We start from the raw sequence: 13050 nt of genomic DNA, 5'->3' as shown, positions 1-13050 counted from the left end.
GCTAACGGTCAAACCGAATAAAGCTTTTAAAAATGAAGAAATGATATATTTGCGGGCAAATGTAAAAAAATAAAAAAAAATTTAACGAATTTGACAAAATAATCTCGATCAAATCACAGAACCCAGTGGTCGAAGTGGGCAGGAGCAGTCGGGAACGGTGCTCTTCTACTTCTTTTAAGTTTTACCGTTCCTATACTTCTATTTTAAAATGAAACCGTTTCGTTTTAAAATAAAAGTGTAGGAAGAAGTTGAAACTTGCACTTTCAGTGCACTACACTGGATGTTCCCTTAAACAGCAGGCACATATGTTTTGGGGTTTGTATTGTGCGTGGGAGGCTGCGCGGCGATGGGGCTTGTGGGGAGTGGCGCAGACCAGTAGGGACCATAGTTCCACTACTTCTTTTTGTACACTGATAGAACCCCGTCAGCAGGCTGGACGTCAGATGATGCAAAACAAGGCCAAGTTTAAATTTCTCCTCCTGGTTCCCCATTCTATCCCCGGTAGGGGGACCACTGTATCTAGCCTCCTTTATCAACCCTACAAGCCTTCTAGTAATCTCCACTCCGCCTCAACTACCCTTGTAGCTCCTTGCCCTCCATGTGCTTCCTCTAGCTTCCGCTCCTCTTCTTGCTCCACTTGCCTGGAATTCTCTTCCCCCGGACATCCGAAAAACAGTCCAGATTTGTTTAAAAGCCTACCCTCCTTGCCACTGAAATACCCACTTAACATATCTCATCTGCCCGATAGCTTACATTTTTCCCTCGCCTCCAACCTGTCTCTGTCCCCGACTTCCTCCGCCTCCACTGTACCACTTCACACTTCATGGTCACATCTCGAGCACAGCCGGCCGTACTGCCTACCTCCACTTAAAAATGCCCAATGTTCATCTTCCTTAATCTATGTATGTTTACTTATGTACTGTCCCCGGTGACTGATCCATTTACTCACCTCCACAACCTTGTCAGAATGTCCCTCAAACCCACCCCATTGTAAGAAGGCCACAGCTTCCCTCCAAATCAGATTTCCTATCTATTGTATGCTCTTTCGTGATCAAAACAGCATTATTTCTCCTGTATATTAAAAAAATGATCTTGTGTGTGCCATGGAGAGCGCTACGTTCAGCATTGGGAAATCTGCATGGTGTGCGTCTTGGAAAACAAGTATACACAATATGCTGGTCAAGCAGCTTTACCTGTGAATTGTGTTTCAAATGGTGTTTTTTTGTGTGCTCAAAAGTGTTGTTCCCCCCATCACCACGCCACAAGCGTATTTATGTCTTTTTGAGCAATCTGATAAATACACACGTGACTTGGGGATGGAGTAAGACACCTTTTTGAGGACACGGCCGCTAAAAAATCAGCACCATTTAAGTAGAGGCGGATTTAGCACTCTGATGACGGACAAAGGGCGAGCAGGCCCTGCCGTGTCCTGGTCCACCACCTTTCCAATCTCTTCACATCAGCCACAAGGCACGCCTTCATCCCTCCCTGCTGGCAGTCAGGCACAGCAGAATAACAAAGAGGCGATCACTCCCAGGGACAGGTTGAACATTTGTATAGCCAGTTTCAATTTGATTGGGCACCCCTCTTGCCTAAAGTTATGTGGGTGGGCACAGTCTGTGGCACTCATGGGTTGCTTAAGTTAGAAGAGACACAAAGGAATTCTCTCGTATCTCACGAGGGAGGCAGCCACAGGGAAGCAGAAACACTAAACGGCCACTGAAAAGTTAGTGATTGCTCTGTCAGCAAGGTGCTAACGCAGATGAAACCAAAGTAAAACGCAAAGATGTGTAAACACTGCTGGATGCTATCAAAGGCAATCTGTAATATGCTACAAAGCGCACATTAACGTCTTCAGTCAAGGTGACAGCAGCCAGCAAAGAGCAGCCTGTAACATGCATCCAAGGCAAAGTGCATATTTAATGCCATGAAAGAAAGTAATAGGTTGCTGTTAGTAAAACTGCTTGGCTCTTGTACACAACTAAATCGCAACACTCTGGGAATATTAGGCATAAAAAGAACCGATATGTTTGATTTGTCATCCGAACCTGTCCAGCAAAAGATATGCAGAGCTCTAATTTGCACAATATGGGATTAACATACTCCGAAGCAACACAGTAAATATTGAGAAGTGACAGCCTTCAATACTCTAGGACACTACTGATAAAGACTAAAAGAAGTTTTCATGTGTAAGCCAAGAGAATTATGTGCTGTGCAATAAATATTCACCATTATTATATGCAACAACTCAATAGTTTAGTAAACCAGGAGGGTTTTTCTTCATAGCAAACATTGTTAACTAAATCACTTCTAGCAACACCCAATGACAGCTGATCAGGCACAACGATGTTACATAATTTGCCCAGGATCACACATTTCATTAAAGTGGTGAAAACAGTACTTGGACCCAGACTGTGATTTAAGCATTTGACTACATATCTTCCCAGTGATAGATCACATACATATTTAAGGTTTGGGTTTCCAAAAACGAAATAATTAGGTTTTCGATCACTGTCTTGAAAAGTACATAAATCATAAGAAACCAACCTGACATTATATACATGGTTATAGAAATAGGTCCAGCAAAAACACATGTATAGCTTTATTTTCACCCCCCTGAATGCAAAATTGCAGTAGCAGCCTGCAAAGGAATGTTGACCTAAAAAACACAATCATTTGGTTTTTAAAAAGGTATTCAGAGTGAAACAGAACGCATTATAAGGTAATCTACTTGAGCCAATATTTCACAGCATGCATTATACTCTCACCCCTCACTCCCATTTATTATCACCCACCATTCGTACCATTTAAGGCACAACAGTCCTTACCCAGGCGCCCCTGTGTCTGGGTCATCCACCTTTAATATGTTTAATATGTTTATTGAAATGATAGGTTGGCATCTGAACCTGGGCTGAGGGGACGGGGGCGGGGGGGGAGCAGTGGGAAAGGCGCTGTGCTTCCCTGTGTTTTATTACTGTCACACAATAAGTGTTAACTGGGAAGGCTTTGGACAGCTCCTTTTTCAGTGGAGAGAAAAGTCGGGGCTTATTCCTATCCCGACCTGGCTGCACGAGAGACACGTCCCTTATAATTGGGACAGTCCTGTGAAATGTGCGATGGCTGGCTACCCTACAGACATATCCAGCACTGTACCCCGACCGTGGGTTTCATCTGGGCTGGTTTAGCTGCCAATTTGGTATACGTTGAACACAGAGAACTCACACAAAAGGAATTTTTGTCAAACCGTGTTGGCCCATTTCAATTCACCCTTATCTAGGTGGCTGCATTTTCATCGTTTCCCTGGTCGATTATCTAAGGCAGCTGTGACTGCCTATAGGAGGGCAGATAGGGAAAGCACCTTCCCTACCTAGTATCACAAATAGTCTCCCCTTTCACTCCTTTCCCTCCTGCTTCCTTTTCCTCCCATGCAGCATTCTTTTTGACCTCCTATTTTTTTTCCTTACTAGCAATTTCCTCTCTACTATCCCACTCTTTCCTGCTCTTTTTTCCCCCCAATATTTCGTCTACTGTTCCTCCCTCATTCCCTTAATCCTCCTACCTTGTTCTTCCTCCATTTCTGCAAAAAGGTTCTTTTTTTATACAGATCCCCGCTCTCTTCCTCATTGTGGAGGACCAGAGATACACTACATTTCTTATAACGGAAAGCTCAATTTTTCTGAGCTTGAGCAAATTATGCTGGTGCCATGTACCAGATGTAGAAACAGTATTATTGTCCAATCTGTGGAGGAAGGGGGGGCGGGGGACGCAGGTGACACATATATGGCAGACAAAGCCTCATGTATTCTGCATGAGAGGGGATATGTTTGGACTCGAAGTGGGCGGCAAACAACAACCTAGGGTATATCCAGGTGAATGAGTTACTTTATCAGAGTACAAAGCCTTAAATTGCAGGGGAGTGGAGTCTGGAGAGAAAGAAAATGGTGGTCAACAGTGCCAAACACTGCAGGCAGGTTGAGAAGAATGTGGGAGTGGGGACACCATTATCATATAAAATGCAATGCATGTCTTCTAATACCGATTCTATCACAGATGTTGGTACAAAGAGCAGTGGAAACCAGCTTCATTGAGAAAAAGGTTTTCTTCGAAGAAGTATGGGGAAATGACATACTGCTAGAGGATTTTGGTCAAAGGGGGAAAGGTAGCTACCAGATGGTAGTTACGATGGAAAGGATTAAAGGGCTTTTCTGTGGGGGAGAGTGACGATGGCGAATTTTTAAGAAAAAAGTGTGAAAGGTCCAACAGGAATAGAGGAGCTGAGAAGGAGGAGACTGTGGTTGGGCAATGGGAGTGCATCCAGTTTGAAAATGTGAGTGTTCAGGGGTCAAGGGGAAAAGCCAGATTTTGAAGAAAAGAATAGGAGGTTTGGGGTATTAACTATGAAGATGGGGTAAAAGACAAAAGGGGATGTTTTGGATTCAGATAGTGCAAGGGTGGGGGCCGATTAAGGCAGGCTTTGATGTGGCATTGTCAAGGTGGACAGAGGAGTGTTTGTCAGAGTGAGGCTGGAGTTATGAGAGGATGAGGGAGGTGGGCAGACTTTGGAGAGAACTCAGACTTCAGAGATACTAACAAATCCTTGGAGGGCGTAGGCCTTCATTGCATTCAGAATCTGTTAATGGCTGCTCAAGTGATAATGTAGGAGAGTTTAGCAGAAGGGGATCCAAGAGTGAGGTCAGGCAGGTTCCAGGAATAGAAGTCCTTGATTGGCATTAAGGATATCATCAGAAAGAAAATGTGCTTGGTCACACCTAATAGATAGGAGAGAATCAAGCAACTTCCAGGAAGTCACTGGCAAAGGATCAAGGAGGAACTGGGGTTGCAGTCAGACAAGAAAGAGGCCTTCGAGAAGGAAGACATTTTATTCCAATGTCTAAAAACGTGCAGCGGGAGGTTGGCGTTGCAAAAGTATAGCACACAGATGGCTTCGCAAACTCGAGGGTTTGAAGTAGGGCACAGGTTTAGAGAGGGATCAAAAAGAAGAATCTAAACTTCTTTTAAAGGCAGTTCAATGCAGGGTCCAGAGTGGGGAGAGGTGTATTGAAAGGCAGTGAGCTTGTCCTAGGTAGGAGGTGAAGACTGCTTGAAAATTAGCTTGTTGTGGGTCAAGGAACCAGAGGGAGCATGGCCATCTGCTTATCAACGGTCTAGTTTCAGAAGGAAGGATGAAGCAGTGCCACTCTGCCAGAAATAGCAAGGTATTATAGAGGAGAGGGAGTGTAGGGCACTTAGAAAGCACAGGCTGAGCAAACCGCCCTCAGGTGCCAGGTGGTGTGCGTCATGTTAAACCACCGAAAGGTTGTCTGTAGGAGTTCTGAGGACAGAAGTCAAGCACTGTAAAGACTCAAGCATGTGGAACAGGATACAGAGCAGAGAGGTGTGTTGGCGCACACACAGGAGGCACAGGCTGGATGAGGTGCACGGATATAGAGTGTGCGTAGAGGATGATTTTAGCAGGGGAGTTCAGCTGTGCACTAGAGACGCACATGATAGTACTTTAGAAGGTGGATATAATGGATTTGGCAAGAAGAGCCCTGATGAAAAAGGCTGCCACGTAATGGCGTTCTGCAAACAGGTCAGTATACTTAGTCAAAGTTAGCATTGGGACGTGCCACAGCACTATGGGACAAACAAAGTTGTGCAGCCACATGTGGCTTCATATTTCAGAAGGCATGCATGCCACAGATTCCGAATCATAGTACAGAGGTCACAGATGTTGGTGGGAGCCTTTTATAAAGATAGTAGTAGGCCATGTCATAAGGGAGCACTTTGGAGACCTGTAGGCTATCGCTTCAGAAGGGGAATCCATATTTTGAATGGGTCACAGATATGCCCTTACAATATGGCCATTAGGGTCCAGGACCAGCCCTTTTTAGAGTGATGGCAGCAGCTTACCTCAAGACGCATTAGGAGCACAACCCACAGTAGGGTGGGGACTATCACAGGATGAGGTCACAATCGGCCACAACTGCTGAGGAAAGAGGGAGCACATGATGGGTGACTAGGCCTGCCCTGAAGGGAAGGATTACAGTGGGGTTCCTGAGAAGCCTGCAGTGTAGAGAATCCCATGCCATTGAATGCTGCTAGAGTTGAAGGGAGAGAACATAGAAAGCAACCTCGCAAGTGCAGGGTTCCAAATTGAGAGGAGCTGGAAGCCATTTAGACTAGAAGAGCCTAGTTAGCTTAAGACCAACACTTACCAAGAACTACGTTTGGCTCCCCAGGCCAACCAAAGCTGAACAAATACATCTATGTTGATTTAACTTCGTGCTTTTCCGTCAATCTATAAATAAACATTAGACCATTTCTATATGACATTTAAAGCATAAGGGGGTCATAAAAAACGGATACAATTATAGATTTGCATCTTATGTGGAAGTTAGATTTGCGTAACGATATATGCTAGCTCCTTGTTCCCCATTGGTAGTTCCTGAATACCCAGGAGCTGCTTGTAGCTCCACAATATCCAATACTAGTTTCAAGCCCTGAAGTCAAACGTCCCAATTGTTGAGGGGTCCACATGATGAAGATAGGGGTAGTCGTGCAGCCCGAGGATCCAATCAACAGAATAGAGGGTCAGTGCATCAAGTGGCAGAACTGTACAGGGATACAACCACCATCTTGCTTCTAATAAACATGCCTTATAGTCACTGGAGAGGCCATTGGGCACTGTAGTAATCCATAAATGATGGTGGAGTTTGTTGATGAAATGCAAAAATTGAAAATTGAAGCATGAAAAATATGGGAGTAACCCTATACCACAACAAAACCAGTGTCAATGGCACAAAAACAATCTTCAGCAGAAAGTTTTCCTTTTGAACTTTATGCATTATGGGTGAAGTAGCATTTCTAAGGGGTCAGAATGTATTATAAATATTAAATACAACATACCTGAGCCCAAATCTCACAAATCATGCTTGGCGAGATTGCAGCTTCAGAAAAAACAAGACTCTTGGTTATTCAGGTGAAGTGGAAGAGAAAAGATGGGCACTAGCCCTCTCGTTGCTATATTAAAGAAATAGGACTCCCTTCTTCTCAAATTCCCATGGAACAAGAAAACTCCCAAAATTACACTTACAAAAACTTAAACTTCCTAAGAACTTGGGTGGTGTTAAGTTTCCCCACTTTGAATCTTACCATAAAAGCTTTTGTTTAAAAAAAGAAAAAATGTATTTTATGCCTATGTTCTGAGGAAATACCAAACACCTTCCCTACTTGGTGTAAGGTTGAACTGGATGTGTTAACTCCCTTCCAATTAATGGAATTTCTTATCGTGTCTTGATGGCCTTGCTCAAGAATTTTCCCTAATTTGCATTTTCTTAAAATTGCTTGGTCAAGTTTGCTTACCGTTGCCTCTGGTGTATTGAATAGAGATGAGATTGGCTTATGGTTTAATAAACGTTTGCCTTTCAAAGTAGATATTAAACATATCTGCAGATGATACAACAAAGGGATTTCCTGTATTCATCATATGATGCATTATAATTCGATAATTCTCTTTTCTACTTCACCTTATATCTTCAACCTTGATAGTTCTTCATGCTTATAATGACATTGCTAAATCTATTATCCTATCAATGCCGAATCTTTCCCAAATAACACCTTCCATAGAATTGAAGAAACTTCTTTTAAACATTTCCACTAAAGCTGCTGCAATTTACAAACTCCTTATTTCCAATTGTAATGTCGCCCATACTGATCATTCAATCACCAATGGCTGGGTTAATGGTCTTGCTGTTCAATACACATCTAATCCATAGGAACAAATTCAATTGCAAACTTTCAAGATTTCCAAAGCAAATAATCTCACTCAAACTGCCTTTTTTAATTTTTAATAGAGTTTACCTTACACCTAAACGTTTATATCAAGATTTGCTCCTAACTTACTAAATTCTTGCTAGTCCTGTAAAGACAGTTTTGCTGATTTGAAATACTCTCTTTCATTTATTCATTTTGGGAGAAGATTTGTGTAACATTGCAAAAAATATTTTGATTCACTGCTCAACTCAATCTCTAAAATCGTATTGTTGAAACGCATGGCAACTCAGATTTAGTCTATATTTCCTATTCCAATTATGTGTTACCATTGGCTTTTATCCAATTTCTTATAATTCGAAGGACTTCGAACGCCTGTCCTATGCTTCATGGTGGAATTATCTTGGTTATATTAACAGGACTGAATATCTTAATATCCTTTCATTGTAACGTCTCTAATATATCATATTACCACATGTATTCCCCCCCTCCCCTTCTGTGTCTCTCATTTTCCTTTTTGTTGTGTTTCCTTTGGTTTCAATGGCCATATACTTTGTGTCAATCACTTTTAACACTAATTGATTTTGCAATTAATGTTTATTTTATCACCAATTTAATGTTTCATTATAAACTTGATACACCACTTTGACTTCTAAATTAGCAAAACCTTTGTATTATTCAAGATTTGTTAAGATTATATGTATAACTAGGTTAACATCTGAATTTAACTTTAATCTCATTCATTATAAATGCTTAATAAAAAAACGCATTTAACAAAAATAAAATTGATTTTGTGGTGGTATTTTAAATAGGTCACTCATCACTTGGAGTCATGCACTCCAGATGTGCCTCTTGGACCCCAAAAGTATGTTCAGAGATCTCCCAGCGTCGAAATCACCAAGTCCACCTAAGACGCTGAGCAAATCACTTAACCCAACTATCATCCGCGCCTAAATCTATCTTTCCAAATATCCACCACAGATCTATTCATTATCCTTGATGCTGTTTGAGACACAGATGCTTACTCAGGAACAAGATTTGTAAATGATCCATACAACACAGCAAAAGATTTACTATACTATCCCAGCTAATGGACACAAGGTTGGCAATGGAATAGAACGTGGGCAGCCTGTCTGGAATGGGCAAAGAAAGGACAAAAGCGAATTTCATTCAGAACTTTCTATAATGTAAATGTTACTCACTCATAGACAGTGGCATTTGGTTATTTTTTTTTTCAAGACGCTGCTTTGTCACGAGGCAAAGCAAGTGATAACTTTGTCCCCACAGAGTTTTGTCTCCGACAGTACCAATGCTAGTTTATCCCTTCATTGCACCACATCTGTGAATTTCATGAAAAGAAATTGGATAACTCGAGTGCACAGTGCATGTGAAATAGCACACTTGCAGGCACCCAGCACGAACATATGAGCCACAGTTCGTAAGCAATAGTGGGGTGTAAAAGATGTACGCAGTTACAGTAATTATTGAATCTGTAGACCGGTCCTGAATTTAGAAGTCCCCTCTGCGACCGCTGCACTGCTTGTCACAATGTGGCAGATTGCAGCAGCAGAACCTGCAAGTCAGTGTTTCAGGTGACGCCTGACCTACAACAACTGTAATACAATTACGTTTTAAAAATCACAAGACTGGAGATAGGATAACGTACTGAAGTGATGGTGCTCTAAACAGATGTATGTGAATTGGTTCCTTCAAAAGCAGAAAACCTGAGCTCTTATGCTATGGTGTTGGGCAAACCATGATAGCTGTGTCAGGGGGTTTACTGTCACAATTACTAGGGCTTTAAAAAAAATAAGCGATTCTCCAATAATGCACACTATTGAAAAAAAATAACATTTACGTCCAGAAACTGGCAAATATCCAGTGCAAATGCACATACACACAGATCGAAACGCACAAACAGGATGTGTATGAAAATATGCTGTTTATTGGGAGAGTGCATATAGAGCCCAGAATATTTTCTTTTTGCATCAGTACGCGACGCTGCAAGGGACTACTGCAGAGCCCTCAGCACTAGCTAAGAAACGCACGCATGTCTCAATCCCTAGTAGCTGCCCCCATCACAGATGAATCATCTGCAGTAATCAGTGTGATTAGTTTAACAACAATAACAAAGTGTCAGTGCAGATCACGGAGTGTTCTCGATCTTTTAACCTCAAACTCCAACATAATCTTTTCAGGAGAGGAATTGGGCCGGAACAAGACGGAGCTGCGCTGAAGCAAAGGCAGTCTTGCCGGGGCGTCATTCCATGGAGCCCCAAAAATGTCTTAAGCCCCAAATCTGCCCCTTACGATTTATCCTGTGCAGTGTAAACGGCACTCTGGGAAATTCACGTTATGCAGAGATATACAATTGATTTACAAAATGCCTGAAAAGTCATCCATTGCTCACCAGCACAGCCTAATCCCGACTAGTGAAACGATGCAAAAGAGTATATATGGCTCCTAAATTGCAGGCATTTTACTATTAAGGTATTTTGAAAGCTTAAATGAGAAGACCCTATTGTGCATTACCTGCTCAGGTGGATTGATTACATGTTTATTCTTATTCTTCCCAAAAGTGCGCTTTGATTTTATGCAAAGCAGCAAGCATCCCACATAATTCTGCTCTTAGCTCACGCCCTCATCACTAACAACCCTACCTCCACTCCTGACCACAAAGGCTGGTTGGGCGCGCGGGGGGTTAAGTACACAGTAAATATTGTCAATTTCCACGACTCCATGAAATGGCCGTCATGTTTCCCCTTTCAATCCATGCCACTGTCACATGCTTTGGAGACAAGTCTACATCGTTAATGTTGAAGAATCAATAAAACTTGATGGAGGGCAGCAACATTAGGGTTCAATGAACTGCCACGGCATCTTCATAAACACTGCAGGTGAAATTCACCTCTTGTTAATTAATCCTTTAAAAAATCCAGAGAAGGAATAATCTTCCCACTTCGCAGCAGCAAACTCTTCAACCGATTTACACAAGTAAAAGTGCAGCCACGAAGGTAACACCAAAGGGTGAAATACAATGTTTTACATTTTTTGATAGTTTAATTGCAAAAACAAAAAAAAGAAGAAGGTGTTTTGTGCAAGCCTGGTGCTAAACCCCAACAGGTGCAGCATGGATTTCTTGCTGGATTTAGTAGACCATGAAATAAATACCTCTGCCTTGTTAAAATGATGTTTGATTTTAAGTGCCAACCAAAACCAGAAAGGACAAACAACCTACAATTACAGCACTGTGGGGGATCGCTTCCTGTTTATGGAATGGATGTTCACCTGTTTGTGGCTTCTGGACAGATGCACAAAAATGACAGTTTCGCTGGCATCTTTCATTACTGGCCCAGCGCAATACATGAGATGTCACAGTGGGGCTAAGAAGTACAGATAGTTTATTACTAATGTATTCATGTGATATAGTGGCAGAAGTGCAGATACGTCTTTTCTTCAAAAGGTGCACTTCCAGCCGGCCTCCTAAACAAGCAGTTACTGGTAGGATGACCGAAAAAACACTGACGTTTCAGGAGCTGGTCTAACTTGCCGCATTCAGACCCTCCTCACCTTCATCCCTCTGGTTAGACTACTTTGGCAGTCCTCACACCGGGCTTTGAAACGTGGCTGGCAGGCACTTAAAGCTAAGATTTTTTTTGTATTCACCACTACAGTTCGTGTTCTTTTTAATCTTAAAAGCAAAAGGCATCCTTACCTTTTATACGAACTAGTGATGCTCTGTTGCCGTAATCGGACCGGCTCTATTTTGCTGGGAAAGGGACAGGAATAAAAATGGGGGGGGGGATGACCCGAATTCGCCACTTTTCTTCGTGGAGTGAACATGCAGATTTGTATCATGATTCTATTGTTTGTACATGCTCCACGCAACATGTAAGCCTCGCGAAAGCCCACGTTTTTTTTAAATGCAAGGGTTTTCGGGGCATTTATCACTGTCAATGTATCCAGCTATTAATAATGATTGGTGTTTTTATATACAGCGCAGTCTACTGCAGTTATTAACGTTAGTGAGAACTGTGTCACACCTAATGGCATCCAAGGACCTTGGAAGAAAGGAAGCTGAGGCTGCCCCATGGGACTTTAAACTGTGACATCGCTACAGAAGACACACAATCATTAATTGTTTATTGCTGAGAATACTACAAGGAGCCGAAGGAGGCTGACAGTTCCATACTTCCAGCCTACATATGACAGTTGCCTGGGTGCTAGTGGGCCAGATCATATCCTTAAAGCTTATCGCACTCGCAGCCTATATTTGACATGTTCAAGGGTTGAAGCTAGAAAAAAAAACAATCAGAGCGGTGTATTTATTTAATACTGGAAGATTTTGATGAGTGTCATGGAAGAGTGGAAGAAACATACATAAAATATGCTCGCAAAAGAAGCACGATTTCCGTCAATCTAGAGAGCTGCCTTGCAAATAAGGGATTTCCGCGTTTCCATCCAAGTGTGCACGTCCCCCTTTGCTTAGTACTGGCGCCTTGCAGCACCTTACTCCCGTAGTAAAGCGCGTGCTGTTACCTGCAGCGGTGGCGGCTCCCGGGACTTGCTTGTGCTGCTGCATCTCTGCTGCGGTGGGGAAGCCCCGGAGCACCGCCTGCTCCATCCCTGCAGCCAGCATCAGGACCGCAGCCACTTGCAGTATTCAGAATGCGATGAAGCACAGGCGGCCGCTGTCCGTGTCTCCGTCTCCGTCCCCTGCCCTGACCGTATACTGTTTGCTGAGAGTGGTAACTGCTCGTTTCACAACTGCAACCAACCCTCGTGGATGACAGCCGCAGAAGAGCGCTCCTACTGTACGCAACTCGCTCAACCCATGTGCCGCAACCTGCTCCAGTGAGCTGCCATGACAGTGACGCGGCAGCGTCGGGCACGCAGGCTTCCAGGAAAAACAAGCAATTGAGACGGCAGCTCAGCCAACTTCAGCTGGAGTTGCCATTTTGAAATACCACAGTTTGTTTTTGGTTTATGGAAAGATCCAAAACATAAGCAGCGTCAACAGAAAAGAAGGAATTGATTTTTATTAGAATTGCACTTGTCGATTTAAACTAAAAAATTAGTAAATAATTGAAGTTAATAAAATATAACAACATATTATAAAAGTGCAAATATATTCATTTTAAATAGTATATTTTTTTGAACAATTCGTAGCTATAGACCAATATGCTTTATATTTTGAATTACAGTCTGAACCATATGAAGACTAACAGACTAACAGTCCAAGATGGCCGCCGACTTTTTGAGATCGAGAACAGCTTT

The 13050-nt window shown here is 42.5% G+C and overlaps 1 protein-coding gene across 1 annotated transcript in view; it reads right to left on the bottom strand.

The window, feature by feature from the left end:
- TTC27 (tetratricopeptide repeat domain 27) overlaps positions 1-12705 on the bottom strand; it is a 1783878-nt gene extending 1771173 nt beyond the window's left edge. Inside the window, exon 1 of the mRNA XM_069607906.1 lies at positions 12313-12705. Coding sequence (XP_069464007.1) covers positions 12313-12412 — 100 coding nt within the window. The 5' untranslated portion in view covers positions 12413-12705. The remainder of the gene's footprint in view (positions 1-12312) is intronic.
- Positions 12706-13050: the final 345 nt, after the last annotated feature.

The sequence above is a fragment of the Ambystoma mexicanum genome, chromosome 4q (assembly GCF_040938575.1).
Source record: "Ambystoma mexicanum isolate Mex_15411 chromosome 4q, UKY_AmexF1_1, whole genome shotgun sequence".
Taxonomy (NCBI): Eukaryota; Metazoa; Chordata; class Amphibia; order Caudata; family Ambystomatidae; genus Ambystoma; species Ambystoma mexicanum.
Note: the sequence above shows the minus strand (reverse complement) of the source record. Positions and strands in the feature narration are given on the sequence as shown.